At 39.3% G+C, this 26,180-nt stretch overlaps 1 protein-coding gene across 1 annotated transcript in view; it reads right to left on the bottom strand.

Moving 5' to 3' along the window:
* SYK (spleen associated tyrosine kinase) overlaps positions 1–25,706 on the bottom strand; it is a 43,041-nt gene extending 17,335 nt beyond the window's left edge. Inside the window, exons 1-6 of the mRNA XM_042866250.1 lie at positions 25,579–25,706; positions 15,039–15,497; positions 14,342–14,502; positions 4,924–5,062; positions 3,029–3,110; positions 1,201–1,247 (exon numbers count right to left, since the gene is read on the bottom strand). Of these exons, the coding sequence (XP_042722184.1) occupies positions 1,201–1,247; positions 3,029–3,110; positions 4,924–5,062; positions 14,342–14,502; positions 15,039–15,452 (843 nt within the window). The 5' untranslated portion in view covers positions 15,453–15,497; positions 25,579–25,706. The remainder of the gene's footprint in view (positions 1–1,200; positions 1,248–3,028; positions 3,111–4,923; positions 5,063–14,341; positions 14,503–15,038; positions 15,498–25,578) is intronic.
* Between the last annotated feature and the right edge of the window lie 474 nt (positions 25,707–26,180).

Raw genomic sequence — 26,180 nt, 5'->3', positions numbered from 1 at the left:
GTGGAATGTTGAAAAAAGAGAATAAAACATCAGTGTAATTGAGGACAATATGGTAGCTGGATTCTGCATATGGCACAGGCATGAAGCTAGAGGCCACCATGAAGTAACTAAGCCCTACACTGTCAAGACAGCAGCATCTCTGCCTCTTGTGTTGTTCTCCTTCTATTTTTCCCTCCTAGATTTCAGTTTAAAAATGCCTTTGCCCTTTCCAGGAGCAGCCTCAGATATGTAGGGATAATATGTAACAACTCGGGGGGTTCAGTCTGGAAAAGACAGCTGCCTTTTTATGAATCTTCAATGTTGTGCAAAGACAGCAGTTAATGTGCTCTCAAATCTCCTTTTCAAGTCTCTGCTTCATGTCCAGTCATTCAAACTGGTGTCAAAATATAATTCTGGACCAGGTATTTGCGCACTCAGTCCCCAACCATTAGGTGAGACCCGATGTGTAAACTATGCGGTGTGGATAGGCAGGCAAATTCTTAAGTTGATTCGATGATGTCGAGGCTCATTTCCAACCTAGGCAATCCTATGATTCTATGAAAAAGCTAGATGATTAGGCCCTCCAGGGAGTGGTGAAACAACTAAGCTGAACTCCCTACTTCAGATTAGATTAACTACAGCTCAGTGAGAAGGCGTGACATATCACTCCTCAGATGGCTCTTGTAATCAAAGGAGCCTAAGAGTGCAGAGAATTATAATCACAAATGGGCATGCTCACTCATGAAAATGTTAATGAAAAAACTTGCTTTAATTTCACTTCACAAGGAATCAAACCAACATGCAAAACTGGATGTTAACTACAAAGTAAGGAAATATCTGGCTTTACTCAGTAAAGTGAACCTTCATTTTTGCTTCAGCTGCCAATATCTTGAAATGTGTTTTAAATAGTATCTGTCATCCCAGTGTTGATACCGTCACTAAAGTACTTGACCCTTAATGTTTATTTTACACATGAAACATACTGATTTTCACGTACATTGTGTATATAAAACAGATTCACAAAATTAAATGCTTAATAGCTAAGTACAAAAATTTTATGAAAGCAATAGGCATAATAAAATATTTTAGGCTTATTTTCTATCTACTACTTATAAAACAATCCCTAGAAAAATAAATTCACTCTAACAGTATAAACATTAGGATTCCCAGACGATTATGTGACAATAAGCTTGTTAAATTTATTGCTCCATCACCACCTACCTTAGAAGGGGTTCCAGGAAGAGGACGAGTGTCAAAAGAAGAGTTATCTATAAAAGAATCAAATGTGAAAGATACTGAAAAAGATAAGAAATGTACCAAAATAATAATTTACATGAAAGACCAACTTTTTACTTTCAAATCATACTGCAGCATTTCTCTTAGCTCATCTTCTTAGCTTCTGGCTTTAATATGCATCACTCACACTTTGGTACTTACTGCCACAAAGACATAAGTACATGCACTGCCTTAATAATGACTCAAAGGAGTGTAAAAAGTAAGAGCAAGTATGTTCAGCACAGCTCTAGCTTTCAGTTAGAAAAATAGAAGGCAGCTCTTATAGAGAGAACACTGCTTCTGAAATAGAAGAGTCAGACAAGGATCAGAATCAGAATCACAGAATGGCCCAGGTTGGAAGGGACCTCAAGGATCATAAAGCTCCAACCTCCCTGCCACACACAGGGCCACCAACCTCCACATTTAATAAACCAGGCTGCCAGGGCCCCATCCAACTTGGCCATGAACACCTCCAGGGACGGGGCATCCACAACCTCTCTGGGCAGCCTGTTCCAGCACCTCACCACTCTCTCTGTAAAGAACTTCCCCCTGACGTCCAACTCAAATCTTCCCTCCCTCAACTTAAAACCATTTCCCCTCATCCTGCAGTTATCAACCCTTTCAAAGAGTTGATTCCCCTCCTCTTTGTAGGCTCCCTTTAGGAACTGAAAGGCTGCAATGAGGTCACCCCGCAGTCTTCTTTTCTCCAGACTGAACAAGCCCAGCTCCCTCAGCCTGTCTTTGTAGGGGAGGTGCTCCAGTCCCCTGATCATCTTCGTGGCTCCCCTGTGGACCCTCTCCAACAGCTCTCTGTCTTTCTTGTACTGGAGGCTCCAGACCTGGACACAGGTACTCCACATGGGCCCTCAGAAGAACAGAATACAGAAGGACAATCACCCCCTGTCCCTGCTGGTGACCCCTCTTCTGATGGAGCCCAGGATACCATTTGCTTTTCGGGCTGCAAGAGCACACTGCTGGCTCATGTTAAGCTTTTTGTCTATCAAGACCCCCAGGTCCTTCTCCACAGGGCTGCTCTCAAGGACCACTCCTTCCAGTCTGCATGGGGATTCCCCTGTCCCAAGTGCAAAACCTTGCACTCTGCTGTGCTGAACTTCATCAAGTTCACCCATGCCCACCTTTCAAGCCTGTTGAGGTCCCTCTGGATGGCATCCCTTCCTTCCACAAAGGCAGCAAAAAGGAAGTGAATGCGATCTCATTTGTGTAAACATACACGGCGCATGACATTAAAGAACAGGTCCAAGACTGCATGGGACCTCAGGATTCCTCTAATCCCCCTAGACATAAGTGCGTCTAGGCCCTGTAAGTGGGTGGCATTTTAAAGATTCTCTTTTTCAGTATCAGGTGCAGTGAAACCTTTGTCTCACTGCACCCTATCCAAATGCCTTAACCAGCAGTGCTGGCATGCTGACATCTCCCTGGCGTAAAGTGTGTTGGAGGAGTGTCAGGATGAGCAACTTGGTAGCACAGATAGACAAAGCAAAACAGAGTGCCACTTGAAGTAGTAAAGTGCATTTTTGATCTGATGTTACTTTTAGACCATCTGGCTGTCATATCCTCCCATAAAATACAGGATCTTCCAGCCTGCATGATCTGGTGGATTTCAACTAACTTGAAAAATTAGTATTTCATTTTTTTAAAATCTAAATTTAAATTACATCTATGACAATCAACACCCACTCAGTTTGCAAATGCAAAAAATGCACCCATTTTTAAAAATCTATTTATGCTTTACAAAGCAATAGAAATAACTTACCACTTTCTGAGCCATGCCGTGGACAGGGAATGGACAGAACCCTTAATAATCCGTCCGGTTTGTATGAATAATGCTCAACTAACTACCAGAATGAGAGAAAAAAAAAAAAAAGTAAGAGAGAAAGAAGAGGGAGATACCAAAAAGTAAGAGAGGTGTAATTGACTGTCTCCTAATCATGTGCTTATGTGCAATAATCCATATTTGTTACACCAAATGATCACAGAATCACAGAATTGTAGGAGCTGGAAGGGACCTTGAGATCCAACACCCCTGCCAAAGCAGGCTCCCTACAGCAGGTTGCACAGGTAGGCATCCAGGTGGGTCTTGAACATCTCCAAACTCCACAACCCCCCTGGGCAGTCTGTTCCAGTGCTCCATCACCCTCACTGTGAAGTTCTTTTTTTGTGTGTGCTGAATGTCCTATGCTTCAGTTGTGGCCATTTCCCCTTGTCCTATCTCCACACTCCTCTGAAAAGAGTCAGGCCTCATCTCTTTGCCTCCTGCACCTTAGATATTTACAGACATTGATCAGATCCCCTTTCAGTCTTTTTTTCCTCAAGCTTGAACAGATCCACATCACTCAGCCTTTCCTCACAACAGAGGTGCTCCAGGCCCTTTATCATCTTCACATCCAGAACCTTACTGTGGGTATCTTTAGACCATCTTTACTTTTCTCTAGCAGACGGGTGTATTTCTGAAGGGATTTTGTGGCTGAATCTGGAACCCAATCCAAGAACTGGATTTATGAGATGCTAAATTCTCCACCTGGCTATATTAACATCAATTTCTAAGCTCCAAATAAATAATTTATTTTTAAACATCTGAGTTTCATCTTTTTTTTTTTTTTTTTTTTTTTTTTTTTTGTGGTGGTGGGTTTTTTTTTGTTTATTTTTTGTTTGAAAGATGCTCTCTTTGGCCTCAGGCTTATAATGGTACGTAAACAGTTAACATATATATATAGCCTCAGTAACTGTGGACTTTTATCCATGTAGCTGTGGATTATCCTATCCATGCTTTTCATCATTACATCACAGGAACATGACTCCTATTTTGGCACTAGTGCATTTGGGTAGGAAGGAGGGGGTCTGCACATGAAAAAATAGAGATGTTCAAAAAACTTGAACATTAGGCAAGCTGCTCAAAATTTCCAATAACTCAACAGATATGCAGGATATTTACAAGAAATACTAGAAGTTAATATGCACAGGTAAAAACTTGTTTTTTAAATTTATGACTCACTTTTTTTTAACTAAAGTTTTAAGAAAGGATACAGAACTCTTCAAGGCTTTTACTTCCTTTAGCTTCTTCAACCTATCCAATTATTTCTCCAGTTTTATTATCAACTATGGCATAGTTAACTATCCAGTTCTCAACTGTTTTATTTTTAATAGAATTCAGACATCTTGTTGTGGTAATGATTACAAACTACGTTTGTTCAGTCTAAAAAGTAGGCAATTTCAAAGTTAAATAGTGCATTATGTGTACAGCATGCCAAATCATCCCATGTGTTTCTTAAAATTGTGCTTACATTATTACAAAGGACATAAGCAAAACAATGTACCTGGCATAACTGTTATTGTATACAGTATGTCTCTTACAAATTAAATTAGTCTTCCATTCTAGAGAATGTCTATTTAACTGAATAAGGATTACAGCAGTTTAAAACTCAGTGAAGCTGCAGCATCACCATTTAAAAATGATTGAAATCTTTACATTTACTTAGCTTTCTCCACTAATGAACATACCACAAAAGTTGTAAGGAGGACAAATAAACTGCTTTAACATGCTGCTGTTTAGCTAAAGACAGTTGAAGCACAGCAAAGTAAATGAGACTGCCTAACTGGGTAAAACTGCAACGTGATGACAGACACTCAAGTGATTCAAATTTAACAGACCTGCCAGAGGGTGTCAAATCTTTTTCCATCTGGTATGGAGAGCTTTCCTGTCTTATCTCTGTCAATACGATAATGCAGTACTTTTCCATCATTCAGCAGACACAGGGCATAGGAACCATTGCTGTCCCTTTCTCGGATTCTGTAGGATTAAGAGAGAATTTTAGGGTTACTCTTTACTATCAATGAGGAGTTGAAGATGCTTTTTAAATTCACCTTTTCCTTTAAGCTTTTGAATTATAAAACAGCAAAGCCTGCACAGCAATTTCAGAAGACATTTTGTTAAACCACTCATTTATTTCTTAGTGTCATTTGTTTTCAGATAGACTTCTGTAATGCTTCTCTTTTTTCTCTTAAAAGTCATCATATGACAACAGAAAATCCATGATGTGGAGCTCTGTGCTACGCAGCTACAGAACACTGTGCAGTGTACACTGTGCTCTCTGAGCTAGGAAGCACTTAAAAAGCTCTTGCATTCAGGCCTACAAAGCCCATGGAAATCCATTTTGTGTAAGAAGCTATACTTCAATCCCATCCCAAAAAAATATTAAAAACAATAGATACGTGTATTTATTAAAATAAGATTCTCTTTTGAAATTAACAGATGGCTGCAAGGGTAGAAAGCAAAATACTAGAAGAAGGTAATGAGGAATATATATATAATGGGATTTTTTTTTTTTTCTGTAATAAGCTTCTGTAACTGAAAAAAATTGTACATTTCTGTAATCATTAATTATAATTTCCAGAAAGACAATAATGCTTTGTTTCTGATTTCACAAAGAATTCATGTGAAAGTTCACACAGTATTTTTTTACAGATCATGTCTAAATTCCACTAGGGAGAAATAACTGCATATAATACAAAATAATTCCCTAAAATTCATAGGTATCCAGGATGATATTCTGCTTTCAGAAGATCTGAGATGCCTTTACTGTGCTGAACAATTGTATACTCAGGGCTAGTTCACACTGAAACAAGATGTCTTCTTGTGACTGCATCCAGAGTAAGAAAGAATTTGCTACTAGCTCCATCACAGTTGGCCTAGCATTATTTTAGTTCAGACAGCAGCTTTTTCTTTAAACTGCATGCGGTCAGTTGCTGCTGACAGCAGTACTGAGACAGCAGGAGAGTTAGCTGAAGCTTTTCTGGAATATTTTTTTTCTCCTATGAAAAGCCCTGATTCAGCAACACCTACATTCCCATTTTCAGTGTGCACAGAAAGGTGCTCTCTCTCTCCATTGAGTTTGCCTCCTTTCATCCTCATGCTCCCCACTGATGCCCACAGCAGGGGGTTTGAAAATAATCGATCTTTAAGGTCTCCCCCAACTTATGGCATTCTGTGATTCTATACTGATCAGCTCTGACAAGGTATGGAGTGACCTGCTTGACCACTTGATTTGCTAAGGCAGTGTGGGACACTGGAGCAGCTCAGTAATTTCCCATATCAATGGAGCCCAGATTTGAATGGCGCTCAAGATTTTCAAAGTGCTGCTCAGACAGAATTGAGAAGAATATTTACAAAATCCTGTTTTTGCAAGAGGAAAGACCACTGAAGTCAACTACATCTATCTCAGATTTTACGCTGAAACTGACTTTATTTGTCACTATATACATCAGCAGTTATTATCCAGAAAAAGCAAGCATTAAATTCTGTTCCTCAGTCTCTCAACTCTGAGCTAAAACTCTGTTTTACTACCAATGCAACTATTTTTCATGAAGAGTGATTTTTGTTGCTGAAGATGTGAACAAGACACCAGCTAATGGTAGAGGGAAGTAGAGATTCTTTTTTTCTGAAACCAAAGTAACTTGCATGCTGTTTCCAAAGCAACTTGAAACACATCGTGGTTTTTCATGACATGCAGGTGTTTTCTCAGCATGCTGATTTCCTGTGCTTACTGACCAGTGGAGAACAACAGGTTCTGCTAAAATTAAGAATGACTTTTGCTTTGTCTTCTTGTGAGCTGCTCCTAGCAAAGAAGACACATACCTTTCAAAACATGTCTGAAGAACAAAACAGATTTAAACTACAAAATACTTCCCAAGTCTGAATTTGACAATCACTTCACTTAGTTATTCAAAAAGTGCTCCCACAGAACTTATCATTACAATTCAAACTGAAAACTTTTCTTCCTCGGTTTATTATCATAGGACAGATTTCACAGTTTTATCACGGTCTTGTAGACTGTGATAACAGCTGCATAGGTTAGGCTAGCCATCTAGGACTGAAGCTCAATATAGAGCATCCAGTATATTACATTTATCATAAAAAAACTGAATCAAATAAAATAGCTGCTCAAGATGAAAGTCTGAAACCTATTCAAATGAAAATCAGTATTTCCACATTATCTTGATGCTGACTGAGCTACTTACAGTCATCACATCAGTTTTGGGGGCTCTCTCAAATGCAAATCTGATTCCATATAAAGTGAGCACATTCAGAGTTTAAGTACATTCAGAAAAAAAAATCCAAAATTAAAATCGTACTACGTGTTTTGATGTGCTCTGAAGTTAAGCATGATATTTTTCACTCTCGAATACAAAATGAAATAAAAAAATCTTCTTTAAAAAAAGATCATTTTTAAAAATAGTATTTTTACAAAGAAGGAAGCCAGCAGTGAAATATCAAGCATTCTTCCCCTTCATGCCATCATAGCTAATTATAAATCTGAATAAAAACATAAAGAGCGTAAAGAAATAACATAAAGGGAATAAACAACACGGCCCTTTCACACACTGACTTAAGCCTGAAAACATAACAACTTCAATGTGTGGAAATCCAAATTCACAGATATAATAAAGAGAAGCATTAAAGCATTTGGTGCTTGCTTTGATGCATATTCAAAACAGGAATTTTAGAAGTAATGGAGAAACTCAAATTGCTACACAATGCAATGCAAAATAACTTTGATTTTAATTTTCCTGAAATCAATGCTTGGGTATTTCTTATGCTTTTATGTCTGCAATCCAAATAGCAATTACTATTTAGAATATCATTATAAGTTCTGTAAATATCTATACATCCTTTCTTTTGGTGGAGTCTATGTCTTTCTTGGGAAGCAATCACAACAATTTTTGCCTCAATTTTTTTGCTTTCACGTGAAAAGCCAAATGATCTTTCTTTATAAATGAAAGAATCTCTGAAGGTAAAAAGAAAATTAAAAAATACTATTGAACATGTCTCACTGACCATACAGAAAAAAAAAAGACAGCATTCTAGAAGAGAATAATAAGGGAAGGCAATTAGCTAAATGCTTGCTTTAGGAATGGTATGAAATTAACGTCACTGATACATCCAAGGGCATAAGCAAGTTTCTTCTTGGTACTGTTTCGTCTTCTCAGCAATAACAGCTTCCCTGATGCCAAAGATACTGACATTTCCCACTAAACATGCAGACACAGCCATTTCCTGCTTGCCTGTCCTTATGATCATCTTTCTTGTAATGTTATTCATATCACTGTTCTTCATTTTCACTTCAAAAATCTGCACCACACTGAACACACTGCAAATCTGAGGACAATATGTAATCTGTAAGAGCATCACACAAAGGTGAAAATGGACTGACTGCAGTCTTCTATTAAATCACATTTCCTCCCCTCTCTAAGAACATATTAAAAACCACTTCAGAAATCATAGAATCATGGAACGGTTTGGATTGGAAGGGACCTCAAGGATCATCTAGTTCCAAACCCCCTGCTATAGGCAGGGACAACATGCAGCCTTCTGATGTCAGCATACTTCAAAATTCAAGCCACAAGCTGTTGTTATTGAAAATGGAATGCAAAATTTCATTTCCTTGTAAGAGTATTGAGATTTTCTGCAAAATGATGGAACAATTTGGCAAGCAGGACCGTATCATCATTGTCTATTTTGCTCACATTTTATCTTATGTAACCATGCCCAGTTCTAATTATGGATACAAACACAGTAAGGGCAGATGCGCTTAAAAAATGCTTTACAAGATCAGGTAAGTGGCCCACCTTGCTCATTCACCCCTTAGTGGCAAATGCCCAGAGGAAGATATTAAGAGTAATATAAATACAAAAAGCTACAGGTATCACTAACACTTGCAAAATGTTGCAAAGTGTTGCAAAGTCTGAGCAAGACTTCTGCTCAGAAAAGAGAAGTGATTGCTTACAGATAACTGCACTTCAGAACTTCAAATCACTGGTGACAGTGCTGACTGTTCTGACTTGTTAGAGGCAGCTTGGTCCCTAGAGGTCATGAGGTGCCATTCTGAGTAGTGCTGTGATCCACTTACATGATCTACACTACTACTGTATGCTTTAGAATGTTTAAATACATATTAAAGATGGTTCTATGACAGTAAAATAATGTTAAACTTTTCACATATTATATGAATTACATATGGCTGTGGACTGATATGAAAGGTTTATAGAGGGTAATCTGCTAATTCTGTAATGTCTTAGCCACATTTTCCTTAAGGATGAGCTTTTATGTTTAACAGTATTTCTGAATATTTCTGAATAGTTGTAATTGCAGGGAAAGCTAGTATTTCTTATACTGTTAGTCTGTACTTACTAGCCAAATTTTTCTAATAGTTTTTTTTCTAATAGTTCATTTTTCTAATAGTTCATGTACATATGCACTCACATTGATAATACTAACATTATTAATAATAGCACTAAAACCAGTAATATTATCTGTGATCACCCAGACAATGCTGATCACCATATTCTGTAATTATACTTTCTACCAGATAAGGTCGAATGAAAAACTAACACATCAAAATTCTGATAAGAGCTGGAGTCCTCTACAGCATGAAAAGTAATGCTATGAAGCCAACAGAGGTTTGAAACTTAATTTAAATCCTCTGTTTTGAGTTGCTATTCAGCTCATTTAAGGGACATTATATTTTCTTTCCATTCTTCGAAATTCTGCAGCTGGAATGGCAATCTTTTTCATAAGTATTCCTTTTGGAAAAATTGGGCACATCTTCCAATTTTATGTCATGTCATGATTTCTGTATTTGGATTTGAAAACAAACTCTATAGCACTCGAAGAAGCACTTATTCCTGTGAATAGGTGTGACAAAAACTTTAAAAACACCTCTGAAAATTCTTTAGCAATATATTCACAGATAGCTCAGAACTCTTCCAGCAACTTGAATGAGTGGCAGTTATAGATTTATGATGCTATTTAGGGCATTTTGAAAGGCAATTAGAAATCTTTTCAAGTATTTCCATAATTATTGTGTATAAACATCTGGATTTAATAATCCTGTAGTGATGCAAGAAACTGCTATGAGTCTAAGGATCAGATGGGGTCTCATGGAGATCCCTGCAATGGTTTTCGCTGCAACAAAAAGACAGGAGATTTCTGATGTGATTACTTTTTAAAAGGCTTTGAAAAAGAAAACACAGAAGTATTACAGCCTCCTAAAATTTAGTGTCTTTTCCAAAATAAAGAAGTTAATATTTGTAATATGCCAGCATTATTTCAGGCCTACCTGTGGCCTTGATCAATTCCACAACTTTTCAAAATCTGGTTTCCGTTTATTCTCTGTGACTGCCCTCCAGTTCCTTGCTTAACAAGTGACTGTTTAGATAGTAAATATTTCTAAATTTTACCCTTCAGTCACCTATTAGGCTTGAGTGTCTCAATCAGTGTGAAAAAGAAGTCCTCGAGCAGCTACATTCACAAGCAAAATTCTCAGTGTTCGGTCCACAGATGTAAAGAAGATTCCAACATGCACTGTTATTGGTAAGGAAAAATTATGATTGTTGTGCCTGAAATCTAAAACAATGCACCTCTCTAGCATTCACTATAATTTTGCACCTCCTGGTTCAGTTAGCTTACAAACTAGTGGTTTATTTCTCTGTATCGGCTTAGCAAGCCCATGTTAGGCAAAACTGCAGAAAATGTCTCTGAATTAGACAGTTGCTTTTTTATTTCCTATCAGTCTCTAGTCTTCTGATCTGATCTCAGAGCTAGAAGAATGGAAAACAGATTTCTAGTACAAATAACCAACAGCCTACTTCTCTTCCTGAATTATGAAGTAGTGAATGATGTCACCTTGATTTTTCCCTAGAAGCATAGGAGTCAACCGCAGCTAAATGGTTACTGAGCTCTAAACCTGCCACATAGGCAACTCATACAAGAACAATTAATGTTCTTGTAATGTTCTTGCTAATAGCATTTGTCCTGCAGATGCAAAAGTATAGACTGCTGTACTAAGGAGGACATAAGCTGAACATAAGTTCTAGAGATGTTTCTCATGGTCTAAAAAGAACTTGAAAGCTGAAATTTTCGCTGAGGAAGTAGTCTTCCCAACATGAAAGAAGCCTTCTGAGTTGTAACAGAGATACCTAAGTCACATACCCATTGACATAATCAGTCCCAAGGAAGATGTGACCATGCCTGCCACAGCTCATTGTAAACAGCATTAGAAATGCCTCCCAGGCTGTCTCTAAGGAAAGGAGGAAAGTGCTGGAAAATAATTTCTATTTAGAGCTGAAGCTGAAGGAATACTTAAGATTAAAAAAAAAAAAAAAATAGACACCAGGTCTACAGTGGAGACCGAAAATTTCAGATCTGCTAAAAAAAAAAATGCCATAATTCCAAACCACATATCTGCTCTTAAGAAATGTTAGCTAAGGAATCCTTTTTTTTTTTTTTTTTTTTTTTTTTTTTTAAGAAACCTAGTTTCCTTTATTCGTCCAAAGAGAAGCACTCTGACCACATACAAAACAATATGTCCTGAGGTAAACTGGAAAAGATGCAAGTTTTAATATACGATCAATACCATGATTCAGAGGATGCAATAATAATTTGCTAAAATTTTGCTTCTATAGACAGAAAATAGTAACAGAGATGAGAAAAATAACAAGGGAATGAAAAGAAGGAATGACATTGCTGTGCTGGTGGTAATGTACTATGTGCTGACTACTTTCATCAATCCTTTCAGTGCTACTGAAAGAAGTGTTCAGAGGAGGTGAATCTATGACAACAGGAAATTTTGGCTGCACAAACTTTTAACAATTTTTTTCTTATCATGTGTAGAGAAAACAGCTGAGTAGGTGACTTTTAGGGCATCATCCTAAGAAACAGGACAAGAAGCGAAAATATGAAGGTGCACTAAAACTTGGGTGAAAGTGATCATGAAGTACAAAAAGCTCAGAGATTAAGATGGGAGATATTTCAAGAAATCAGATGTCAATACACTCAAAGTATTAGTAGGTAACACACGACAGGAATTAACTCACACTGAAAGGAAAATTTACAGGACTTAAAATTTAAATTACCCATATAAAAAAATATGAAAGCTCCATCTCCATAATTTGCCAATGAGCTTGGCAAAATAATGGCAAATCAGTAACGCGAAAACAGTTGATACTCAAGAAGCACATCCACCCCATACTCACTTCTGAGGTTTTACCTTGGACAAGCTATAGAAAAGTCAAACATAAATGAATACTGAAGAAGATTACAGGGGTAGGTGATGAAACGTCCACCAAGTGGTTCTTCCTCAGACATGGCCTCTGAGCTCCAATTTCCCTTTTTCTTTCTTGGAGGCTGGGGAGTGGGTCAGGGAAAAGAAGGGAGGATGGCAAAAGATGTCACGGTGAAAACATCAGAACTTCTGAAATGAGGATTTCCTGAAGGACTGTTTAGCTGGAAAATTTTGACTGGCTTTGATCCTGACAAGATTACAACAAGTCACCAACTCCAGTAAAGGGTCTGCATTAACAAAGAAAGTGACAGACACAAAACAGTCACTACCAGAGGAACACTGACAGCTATGGGCACCAGAACTGGTTAACACAGGCTGTCTATTGGTATTTTTATGTCATCCGTAAATCACTGTGTTGGCTGTTGGTGGCAAGGCTTTGGTTGAGGAGCATAGTGGGAGGAGGTCAGATCTGCCCTGAGCAGGTCAAGGCTCATTACAGCCAGCAATGTGAGACACCCCTACGGTGCTGCTCAGCCCCTCAGCTGTGCACACAGAGTGTAGCCCTATAAGAGGAGAAGATCAAGAAGGAACTGCAGTCTGCCAAGAGCCTGCACTACAACAGGAAGTTTGAGAAGGAGCATCAGAAGGAAACTATTACGGAACTGACTGTAAATTCAGACTCTTACCCCTTGTGCTGTCTAATGGGGAGAGGAGTTGGGCACGAAGCAGTGAAGATGAGCTTGTGAAAATGGGAGGGGTGTGTTCTGACAGTGGTACATGTTTTTGCCTTTGTAATTCAGTATCAAAATTTTAATTGGTAATAAATCAGTTTTCTCAAGAACTGGTAAACAATTTCCCAGTTCTCTCTCATGTTGACCAACAAGCTTTTCATTCCTGTTTTCTGACTCCCCATCCAGCTGACATGGCAGATTGTGAGAATAACTTGGTAGGCTAAAGTTAACTCACCACAGCCACTTTGTACTCGTGGCTTAACTTGACAGGCAGCTTAACATCAAACAAAGCTTTTTGCTCATGCCCCTCCTCTTATGGGACAAAGAGAATTGGAAAAAAAAAATAGAGGTAGAAATTGCAGCTTGAGATAGAAACTATTTACTGATAGTAAATAACACAGAAAAGGAAGACAGAAATAACAATAACATATATATATATATATATATATATATATATATATATATATATATGGAATCATATATTATAATCACAGAATCACTTTGGATGGATAAGACCTTAAAGGTCATCAATACTAACTATCCACTTAAAAGTCCATTGCTAACTCATGCTCCTACACGCCACATTCTCATGTCTCTTAAATTTCTCCAGGGTTGGCAAAGCCATCAGCTCCCTGTGCAGCCTGTTCCAATGCTTAATCACCCTTTTCATGAAGAATTCTTTCTGACATGCAATCTAAACCTCTATTGGTGCAGCTTGTAAAAACTGAGCACTGTATTCAAGGTAAAGTCTCACCAGTGCTGAGGGAGACAGAGGGAAAATCCATTCCCTGGTCAATTCCTGCTTTTGATACAAGCCAGGATACCAGTGCCCTTGGACATACAGGCGCACTGCTAGCTCATGTACAGCCAATTGTTGACCAGAACCCCAAGAACCTTTTCTGCCAGGAAACTTGTCAGCCATTCTTCCTATAATGCTGCATGGGGTTATCATGATGTAAATAAAGCACTCAGCACGTAGCCTTGTTGAATGCCATAATAATCAGATAATTGACCCACTGATCTAGCCAATTCAGATCCACCTGCAAACAAATGAACACTCCCTATTATCATCTCCCATCTTTAGATAAGTGAAAGCCCAATTTTGGAGACATTTGCTTAATGTAGGAATAGTTACATCATATAGTATCTATCATGATGGACTAGGTGCTCTCACTACGACTAAGCCACCTCTTTGGGCATATTCTCACTTGATATTCATTGAAGTGAACTATGCAATGACACTAGTGGCAAACAGCAGCAATGCAGGAAAACACTCACAAAAATTTTCCATTGTTTCTTGATCCAGTGAGGATACGCTGCTCTGACTCCTCCCGAGTGATCCTCCCATGGAACCAAGGCATCTTCTCATGGGCTGTAGTGGCAATCAGTTTCTCCAGCTGAGGTTTTTGGCTAATGATAGCTTGTTCAAGAGCATGACCCTGGAGTGATAAAATAATGAGACATTCTAACTGTCTTCTGCAGTAGAAAATATACAGATAAAACCTCTGTATTGTATTGCTTTTGGGACACCTAAAACATGCACATATTTGTTTTATGTGATGAAAAATAGTAGTTGTTACAATGACATTAAAAGATTTTTCCTTTATTCTGAGAAAGAAATGAGTAACTTAATACACCAGTATCTCAACTGAAAAGATAGTCCGACATAGCTAGACAAATTTAACGACCCTGAGATGTTGAACTGTATCTCTGAGAGTGTTGTCCAAATACTGCTCAAGATTTGGCAGCTTGGTGCCATGACCTCTGTTCTCAGGGGCCTGCTCCAGTGCCCTATCACCTCTGGTGAAGAGCCTTTTTTCAGAACCCAACCAGACCCTCCCCTGATGCAGCTCCCTTGGTGGGTCCTGCTGCTGTTATCAGAGAGCAGAGATTAGTGCTTGCCCCTATACTCCCTTAGTGAGGAAGCTTTAGGTTGCCCTGAAGTCCACTTTATGGCAAATTCACCTGGATTTACCTGCAGATTCCATGTTTGTTTGACATACTCTCTGATGAGGTTCTCTTTTAAATCTTCAAAAGGCCCTGTTTTGGGCTCAACGCCTGGTGGTCGATTGAAAGATCTTCTCAGTAGACAGATAAGGCCATCTGCTTCCTCTGAATGATAGTTAATGAGTTCAGCAGGACTTGCATGTGATTTGCCTCCTGCAATAGCATACGTCCCACTCAACTCCCTCTCAATTGTGTAATGATGAACCTTCCTTCCATAGGCCAAGGATAAGGCAAAGCCCCCTAGGTAATTCCGGCTTTGGCGAAGCAGGTATAGTCCATCACTCATTCCTCCTTGCATCAGATACTCCTCAGCTTCCTCACGTGTAATATTGCCAAAGAAGTATGGCAGATGGTTAGCAGGGCTACCCATGTTGGAAGCCATGATTATTTTTTTTTTCTTTCCAAGTAGTCAGTTAATGTTTAATGCCTGAAAAGAAAAAAGGAAACATGAGTATCACTAAAAATAATTAATGTGATAGTGTCACCTTGAACAGCTTTCATTTCTAATTGCTTATATTGTAATAATACAAAGGAACACTGACAATGAAAATGCAGAAAAGAATGAAGTCCATTATCTCTGAAGAGTAGTGAAGACAATAGCTTAAATTCTTTTATTCTTAATTTAACAGTTAAAAAAATCTCTTACAATTATGTAATTCTGAAAAACATGCACAGTGTCTCTACAGATCTCTGCCTACAGGAGTACTGTTCTTGTCTCCTGTGTTCCCTTGAGTTACCTCAATATTTGACTCTGTCATCAGGGAAACTTATTTTTATTAAACCCTAAGACACATTAACACTGCCTGGACAGCTAGGGGGTACTGTCCTATAGAAAAAGACTACTGTTTCTCTGTCTTTACAAGATCACTGAATATCTAATATTCTTTTTCCAGTGTATGTACACTAATAAAAATGTGTGTATACAAAGTACAACAACTGAGAACATTCATGTAGAAAATAGATATCAGTTTTGTTCATATTAATGTTACTCTGTCTTTCCATCTTCATTATTTTGAATAAGGGCTGAATAAAGGCTGACAAAAGAATGAGAAGCTCAGCTGCTGTTTCAGTTGCTGTGCAGGATCTAGCTGCAGAAGCAGTACACCCTTCACAATTAAAATAAATGGCAGGATTTTAGGGAAATGAAGCAGAAGTCCATGGAATCAGCATTAAAAAAAAATGCAAGTATATGTCAAGATCACTCAGCTTGCAGCTGGCTGAAGTGCACAACCAAGTCATGTGAAAGTGGGGGAGAGAACTTTATGGAAAACCTTGTAAGAAGGGAGGGTCCCTGGTGCAACACTGCAACTGAGGAGTTGGCATCCCAAAAAAGAACCCTTGTCACAGAATGCTTCAGGCTGCCATCTTCCCTGGCAGCCTTGCTGCAAGCATGGCTGTGGCCTGCTCAGTTCATAGATGGATCATTAGCAAACTGTGGCCAATCTAGAATTTCTTGCACATGGGGCAAGACACAGGTGAGAAATACCTTTACTACTCTGAGTACACAAGATAATTGCAGTGAGGGGAGCACACAAATCAACTGAACAAGAATCCCACAGTATAGAAAACAATGCAGAGAAGTATAGACAGTGCAATCAAGACTGAGCCATATGTTTTGCAGATCTTCTGATTTTCTCTCCTTCCTGAAGAAGGGAGACATACCAGCTACAGAACTACTACAATCCTACAAAACAGATTTGTATACAGCTTATTTATTAACTCTTGCGGTTTGCATCCAAAAATTACTAACTTAAGATCACTTTCTACATTCAATTTAACATTTTCAGCATTTTTGTTGATAAAATTTCCCTCTGCTTTGCCTTTTAAATCTCTACATTTTAGGCAGTCATGTTCTCAGTCTAAATTATCTATCAATACATCTCTTTGTTTATTTATTGCAAAAGAAACCTGTAAGGTAAGAGAGGGGAGAGGACAGCAGTCACCACAAACAGCCATTCTACAATACCATCTAAAGCAGCAATTACATTTGCACCAACAGAAGATTAAGAGGACTCCCATTCAATTAAATGCATTATTTCAGTAACTCATTGCAGGGCCAGAGGTTTGTAATCACTGACACGTGTCCCAGTTGGATGTTCTTACTGGTACCTCCAGGACCCATACAGGAGCCAGTACTATCCAACATCTGCATTAATGAGAGGGACAATGAGGCTACAAGTTCACACATAATACTAAACCACAAGCTGTAGCAGATAAAACAGAGGATGCCATTCGTGGTGACACTGAAAAGGGTGGAGAGCTGAGCTGAGAGGAGTTTGGTTTATCTGAACAGCTGAAAGGAATTTGACTTATCTGAACAGGGAAAAATTCAAGGACTTACACCTGGGGAGGAATAGTGCCAAACACAAATATACACTGAGAACTGTCAGCCTGGAAAGCAGAAGAAAATAACCTTAAACTTGTGGTGGACAACAAAACAAGCATGACCCAGCAATGTGACTCTAGAACTCCTGAAGAAAAATACCACCAGCCGCTTGAGGAGGGAGCTGTTTTCTCTTCTCAGCACTGTTAAGCACCCTGCTGAAGTACTGTGTGAAGTTCTGGGCTCCTCAGTAGAAGGTAGCGATGGACATAATGTCAAAAGTCCATTGGAATACCTCTAAAATGAGGAAAAGGATGGAGCATCTTCCCATAGGTAGGATGCAGAGAGAGCTTGGGTTGTTCAGCTGAGAGAAGGCTTAGGGCAGATCTCATCAAGGTGTAAAGATATCTGAAGAGAGAATGTAAAGACAATGGAGCTAAGCTACTTCTTCTATCCACTGAGATGAGGCAAAAACACAGAATGTTTCTTCCTACCATTAGGAAACATCCATGCTGTAAGAGTGGCTAGGAACTGAAATAGATTGCCAAGGCAGGCCTTGTACATGGCAGCTCTTCCTCTAGAGAATGGGTGCCCAGCAGATCGGCTTGCCTGAGATGAATAAAGAAGTACTGTCTTGGGCACTCCAAAAGTAGTGTCCCCTATGTATTTCCATGGAAACGACACGTACAAAGAGCACAACAACACTATTTGATAGAGCAAATTCTCAGCTAAAAACACTGTTTCCCCAAACAGTCACCACCATTAGCAAAACATTTTCAGCAGCAGTGAACAAAAGCCTACATGCGGTGATTGCAAAAATATGCACCAGAGGAGGTGAACCAGTGCCACTGCTGCCACTGTTGAAACGAACCACCCACCACATCACTACACTCACATTCACTGTTTGGTTTCTATAAACATTCAGCAAGCATCAATGGATGTAAAGGAGTGCTATTATTTCTACATGGAGGAATTCAGCAGCACACTTATCCCAGATGCACACTTGAGTGTCAATACCACTTACACCGACATCACCTTTCCTGCCATACGTTGCATGGGAATGGAGGAGGTTAATGCCCCATACATGTCATTATGCAGTTTTGACAGTGTCTTCATTAATGTGCTCAACAACACAATAAAATAGCAGGCATTACTTTTGGAACAACTCTTGTATGCTAATGAATATAAGCAACAGAACTTACTCCTTACGTATTTTTTTTGGTTAAAAAAAAGAGAGCAACAGAACCATAAAGCTAGTTCGACCTCATTTTTGTGAAACTAATGCATCAGCCTGGTTTGATGGCAGTGGCTGCCATTCTTTGTGAGCTCTCGAGGTGTGTGTCAGAGACCTGTGAAGAAATTTTACCCTCCCTGCACTTCACCCTTGAAAACAGCTGTTCACATACGTATATACCACCCAGAAGCAGTGACGTGACTGAGCAACTGTGAAGCAAGGGATATTTCCTTCAGGTAACACAGGGCTTATAAAGATCTCGTAGAGAGACACAATCAGATTTTTGAGCTGAATGTCTGATTGCAACTCTACACATTCCGTTTGAAAATGTGTAGATAATGTATGACTGAAATATGATGCTGTCTGGAAATGGAGCTGCAAATAAAAAAAAAAAAAAAATTGATGATTATTTTGGCAAAACCTGTTTTCAAATTCCTTTATCAAAATACAAAGCACAGCTGCATATTTTTTGCTGTCCACAGGACTGTGGTTACCCAGTGTATCAAAATGCATACAATAATGCTAATGCTTTGCTACTCAATTTATTCCACTCTGTCATCTCAAGCAATCTCCCTCTGACTTTCCCGGGAGTGAGTCCTACTACCCTGGCAGGGGGGTGAACCAGGGCCCTCCAGAGGCTGAGGACGTTCCCAGTGCAGAGCACTCAACAGGCCTGAGGATGACATGGTTGCCGAGAAGATAACAGTGTCCAAAGAGGCAAGCTTTCCACTTTTTGAGTGCTTGCCTTCCTGGCTGGGCAACATCTATCAGCTGGCCCTGAGACCACTGAGATTTCACAAGAAATTGAATGTGATGCCCATGATCTCAGGGCTTGTCTGCAGTCACAGGTGCTGTCCCAGGCATTTTGTCCAGGGCTTCTATGGCCATACACACAAGTTGTGCAGGTTTAAGCAGGCCCATGGGCTTGTGCTCTGTGGAGTGCAGCATTTCTGGGCGCTGAGCTGAAGCAACCACTTCCACTGCTCCTATCTCTGATGTCTGGCTGCCCAGGTGCTGCGGGCACTACACAACGGGGTACAGGGAGACCTCTCCCTTCCCAGTGCTGACAAGAAAAGCCTGGGCAGGAATGCAGCTAAAAAAAGCCTGTCTGGGGAGCCAAAAGCTATTTCTGAATACTTCAGGATAAACCAAGCCGAGTTAACTTTAATACATGAAGATACTCATTTAAAGCATCTGTAGAAAAGCAAAACGTAAAACCTTTTTATATACCGTGGCGGCTACTACTGCTTCTAGATAGGGCTTTAAAATGAACTTAGAAAGTCAGTGAGAACACATAAAACAAAAATACCAGTCTACTTGCAAGAACTGTAAAAATAACTGGAATGCAGGACCAATGGCCTGACTGTTTTCAGGTTCAATCTTAGTGACATTAAGGATGTCAGCATAGCAAATTTCCAGATGGAATACAGTATTTTTATGGAAGACTGCTACAGAGAGAGACTGCTACAGCAGAACAGTTATGAAAAAGAAAGCAAAGTAAAACCAAGACATGTCAAGATGTCACTAAACTTTCTTTAAAAATGACTCCAAGATCTTTTTTCAAGATCTGCTACTATCGGTTGTTTTTCATAAACTCACCAAAAGAAGCAGATCTACCAGAACATTTTATCAATAACAGTATTTAAGCAAAACAAGAAGGTTAAAAAAATAAAGAAAGAAAGAAAAAAAAAATAAAGAACTGCAGTCCTGGTCACAGAGCTGTTGATATTGTGGATTTGTTTTACCAATGTAACAGAACAAGATTGGTTTCTTCCAGAAAGATGAGGTTTTCAGCGTGTTTTATCTGCATAATCCCTAACTTAGTTTAGATTTCTTGGGATTTTTTTTTAGCAGCAACTGATAAACAAGATATCCCTATGAAGAAAAACATCATTTCCAGAAGGAAGTCATTATTAAAAAGAAGACAGAACAAAAGAAATGTCTCCTCTCCCCTCCCCTCCTTTATCCTCTCTTCCTTCTTTCTCTCTCCTCTTTCTTTTTGAGGGGGAGAAGGAGGGATGATCTGATACTAGTTTACACAGCTTGACTATTAACATTAAAGATTGGTTTCTTAAACAAAATAATTTTCTAACTTGGACCTAGATCAAAGGAAAGGCTTTCCAAAAATAGCTTCCACCAGCACTGAGGCTAGAAAGGGAAACTATGTAGAAGATTGCACCTGCTACCAATTATCGTGTCAGTGAACAAGCAATCCAGTCTCCTAAGGGGCAGGAATCCCTTTTAGTTAGTGAACAATCACTTGAAAGAACTGCCACCTTGCTTCTCACAATAAAGTTTGAGACATGGTATGCAGCACCTGAACTAGTGAAATACTCTTCAAGACATGTTTATCGCTCTGAGCAGAGAAAATGCACTTGGGCCAACCTGCAGTACTTCCCTCATTTTCCCAAGCTGGGAAAATTAACACTTTTGTAGTCAGGCTTCTTCATTTGTGATGTGCACTGTCAATGGTTACACTGCCAACCAGTTCAGAATGGTGTTTACTACAACAGGCTACCAAAACACTGCATCCTTTGCAGAAGGAAGGCTCCAGTGGATTTGAGCGCACTCTTCCCCTTCTTCTGTGCACAGGAGACCCTGTTGCACCAGCTCAACCTTTGTTATGCTCACTGGATGGAGACAGTTCAGCTAACTCGAAGCAGCAGGTGGTTTCTTTGCGAAACCTGAAGACAAAATATTCACCCACTGTCACCTGCCTCACTGTTCGCTTTGGTTCTGGGGCTGTCTTGATGTGCACACTACAAGAATTGGTCATAACAGTGTTCTTCCTCTTTACGTGCATTGGTTTAAATAAAACATAATACTCAGAAGTTTGCACAATGATTCCCCAATTCAAAAGGGAATTAATTGGATAAAAGGGAAATGAAATCCAATTTCCATATATAATCCTTATTTAAACATATACTTGGCTTTACCAACTTCTGAACAAAATATCATGAAAATCATATGTATTGTTTGAAAAGCAGATGTAAACTCTAACACTCTATGTCTGAGATTGGTTGCACTAATGTTGCTTTCTTTACTTATATTCTTAATGTTTCAGATATTGGAGACCTTCACCTTGCAAAAGCCGTTTTCGCTTTTACACAGAGTGAACTGGTTGCCTTGATTCAATTTACCAAATTTGGGCTGTTTCCTGGCGATGGAACTTACCCATGAACACGTTTCAAACACTTAATATGTTGCTTTTCTAAGTTCTTTCCAAACAAAATATCAGAAAGTGTTTTTCAGTTAGTATTTTCCTGTACCAGATTTTTGGAAGAGCTTGAAAAGAAGTCTTTTACAGCAAATTTCCAGCCTCAAATAAAGAAACTAACTTTTCATTCAGCCCCACCAAACATCAAGAAAAAGTTTCTAAAAAAAAAAAAAAAAAAATGACACTATTTTAAGCTAAGGTTAACTCCTCTGAAATTTGTAGAGCCAATTCTGAAATCTGAACTACTATTTTTTGAAAGCAGTACATCACACTCAGTGATCAGCAGCAGCACCCATTTTATCACTCTACCTCCGGCATCTCACAGTCTTAATTTTGCACTCAGATACCCCAGCTTTAACTAAAGGAAAATGCACTGGCTTTTCTGTGTTCTACAGGCTGTGGGCTTAAAAAAACGTGTATATATTTTTATGTTCCCACTAGTTCATTATCTTGTCCAAAGAAAGGGAAAGAAATAAGAAAAAGACTATCTAGGAGGGTGGGTGTAGTGCAATTGTGGCTGATGTATTCAGTGACGAGCCCTGGATCTTTCACTCATTTTAATGAATCTGTTGCTTAACACAATAATTTTAAAGTATTTATTTAATAAATAGACAAGCTCTGTTTTTATTTAATTTACAACGTAAAAGATATTTAGATAATTTTACACCCATTTTCTTTGCACATATTCTCTGCGTCTCCAAGCACAGCTGTGATTCTTACAACTGCAGCTCTATCTTCAGCCTAGGATTTACTCCATGGATTTACAAGGATGAATTTATATACAGTACTTCAGTCCTACTTTCTTTACAAAAGCTTTCAGCACTTACGAGTTTACCTCCACTGAGAATCTACTCTGAAAGATTCCTTGTATCATCTCTTTGCATTTTGGAAGGTAGAGAAGCTGTTGCACATATTAGGAGTTACTCATTCAAGACACTTAGCATTCCATCCTTTTTCTGAAGAACATTGTCCCAGAGCAAATCAGGGCAAAGCAGGAGGAAAGGCAGGGTAGTCCTCACTGTTCAAATTAACAAAACATTCCATCATCAGCAAGTTACAAACAAGCAGAGAAACCACACAAGGTAATACTCTACTACATTTCTGCATTCTGGCTATTTAAGTTCTTAGTCTTATTAAATTTGAAGTTATTCTCTTACATGGTACAGAGAGAGGGCAGATACAAAGGAGTCCTTACAAGATAGAGACCCAACTGGTCTTAAAATATTCTCTCCTTTCTTTCCTTTCAACAAACTCATTTAAAGAAGTAGTCACTTCGTCATTGTACATACAGAGACAGGAAATTCTGAACTAATCTTGGCTTTGGAATGTAAAGATAAAGGTACATACTTTTATTTTACTTCTCTAAGGCAGATATCAAATGTTAATAAGTACCAATTATCCTTTCCTAGTATTCCACTCTTTTGTTGCAAATATTAGGAACATTTCCCTATTAAAACATTCCCAGAAATGACAACTAAAATGTTAGAAAACAAGCTACCATCACCTCCACCTCCAAGATTCTTATTTTGTCAAATGTAAGCAAAACAAAGGTGTTTCCCTGTAATACAGTATTTTCCCCAAATTAGAAAATAAGATGATCCTGCAAATGCTTGCAATATGAGAATTTTTCACTCTCACACATTTCTCATGTTCACAAGACTATCTTGAGCTTTTAAGGAGGACCACTGTGCTCAGACTGAAGACGCACACAGGCTGAATGGCACAAGTACATTCACCCCAATGCGGAAGCTCACACAAGTACACAATCATCTTGAAGTACAAAAGAAACAATTTTAATTAGCTCACTGGAACTGTAATTGTTACTCACTCAATGCAGAGATATGCATTGCATTCCTTGTGATTACGATACAAAACCATACATGTTCCCCTTTTCAGCCATTTTATCCTGGAGCTAAACATGCAACTGCTGTGCACAAAATAGATACTGAACCACTGATCCAAGAGTCTGTAAAGCTAAAAAAAATGGACAACAAGATCTAGGATCTTTCTTCCATGGATGCAGACACAAACACAACTGCTGACAGTCACAATATTCTAACTAGGAATGCCAGACGATTTACTGTTCTTTTGATAAATATTGCATAATGAAAAAGCATGAAAAAAGAATCAACATTTATTATTAAAAAAACTATGATTGCAATCGCATGAACTCTGTACACAATGTACACTTCTGTAGTGACTTCTGCTCACGTCTCTGTCATCATGCAAAAAAAGAAAAGAAGGAAGTCTACAGTAACATGTCTATGTTATATTTTTTGTTATTACTATCTTCAAGGGTGCTTAAATCCAGCTTCTAATTGTACCATCCATGTTCTAAAATGCAGTTCACTTTTCAACATAACCTGCTAGCTCCTTCTAAAATCAAATTTCTGATTTTGTCTAGCTGCAACTTCCGATCTAATTCTGCTCTTCTTTCAGGTTCGTAACATGAAAATGGAAGAGAATCACCATTCGCCACTGATTTTATGAACTTAATACTTTCCAAAGGCAGCAAACCTAGAATACTTCAACAGTATTTTTTATGGGGTTTTGCAATTATTTCACGTACATTTGAAATCTGAAGCAATTACTCACATTTTTGGGCACGTTCGGTGATTCCAAACCTTTTAGTTCAAGGTCTTTACCAAACTATTACATTTCTCCTCCACATTTCTCCCCCACAGGAAAACTGTCAGAAATATACAACATTCAAACTTCCTTATTTGTCTCTATCACTGAATGTTCAAAAGAGGGATGAAAAAAAGTCACAGTTCCTCTAACTAGGCTGCCTCAACATATTCTGCTTCAGCTTACGGCGTCCAAGCATGTAACAGTGCACAGTTTTAGAGGCTCTGATATTCACTCGTACCAGATAGCTGTGCCTGCAGATTAAGTTGCAGATTCAGACCAAAGAATCAAGAAATCTAAATTTGCTTGGATAAAAAGAGCATGAAAGAAGCCCAACAGAAAAGAACATCACAAAAGTTACAAGCAGTTCATTCCCGTAGAAGGAATAATTTTGTTTTAGAATGGAATTACTCTGCAATACTTCATGTAATCTGACCAACCAGTGACTCTACCACCTCCAGTGGGGTCAGTGTTCAGCTATGCCCAGAGCAGCATTACTTCACACCCGAACCTGATGAACCCTAACACAAAGTGCATGTAGTACAGAGCTAAAGAAGAAAACACTGGCCAACACTGAAATGATCAGCAGTAAGTCAGCCATCACATCCTTAGTACTTGACTTTCAACACTTCTATCAATTCTCTATCGTTGTTTTGTCAAAAACAAAATCAGAAGTTTGATAAGAAATAAGCCCTTTTTTAAAGCCACTTTCCCAGGTGTCAAATCTTTGATGTATTATGCACCATTCGGAAGCCAGATAATCGCTTACTTTGGCATAAATTTTGCTCTGTTAAAAAATACTACCACAACACATCAAAACATAAGTAAATCTATATATTTTCTGTATTTAAGTTCCATATTCTAGTTCCTCAAATGCCGGGCTAATTATATTATTACAGAAGGACGGAACGTTCCAGCTTGCTTTCAGATTGGTGCATTTGCTCGCCGCTCTCCGCGTACAGCCAGCCACTCCTTTCCCGGGACGAGCCCCGCCGCTTTGCTGCTCCCTGCGCCCCGCTCTCGTTGCCGGAGGCGGCTGCCAGACCCCGGCCCACCCTGCTCGCTTCTAGCAAGTGCGGCCCCCGCCCGGCGTGGCCCCCACTCACCACTGCCAAGGCTCCTCCGCTCACTGCCTACTGCCGCCCACCGGCGGCTCCTGCCGCTCTCCGGAGCAAGCGGGGCGGCGCGGCTCCGCCAAGAGTGGAGCTGTACCCCAGCTAGGCGTTGCGGGAGCCGCCGCTTCCTCGTTTTCTCTCGCAGCCGCGGCCACTTCCTCAACGAACTGTCGGCTCTCTGCCCCCTCCCTCGGGGCAATTCCGGCCCTCGGCCCGCCAGACCGTCCGTCGAAGAGGGTGCGCGGTGTGGGACCGGCGGCGCCCCGAAGTGCGGGTCGCTGCGTCCCGTGGCGTGATGTGAACGTGGGGCTGCTCAGCAGCGCGAGTGGGAAAGCAAAGGGCGGCAAGTGTGGTCGTCTCTTGGGAGAAAAGGAATAGACCCACTGATTGTCAGCATCGAAATTCAATCTATTTCTGTGCTTTTGTGTTTTGGTGAGAAAATTGCTTTTGGAGGAGAAAAACGGTTCATATTTGAAACTGTATCGGGTCTTCGTGCTGTATTTCAATCAAAAATATATTTCGGTCATAAATACGGTATTTACTAGCTTTGCAGCAGCTGCTGGTGCGGAAGAGACTACACGGGCTCTATGCAG

Source organism: Lagopus leucura, unplaced genomic scaffold (assembly GCF_019238085.1).
Source record: "Lagopus leucura isolate 7727_CA_CO unplaced genomic scaffold, USGS_WTPT01 Super-Scaffold_810, whole genome shotgun sequence".
Lineage (NCBI taxonomy): Eukaryota > Metazoa > Chordata > Aves > Galliformes > Phasianidae > Lagopus > Lagopus leucura.
Note: the sequence above shows the minus strand (reverse complement) of the source record. Positions and strands in the feature narration are given on the sequence as shown.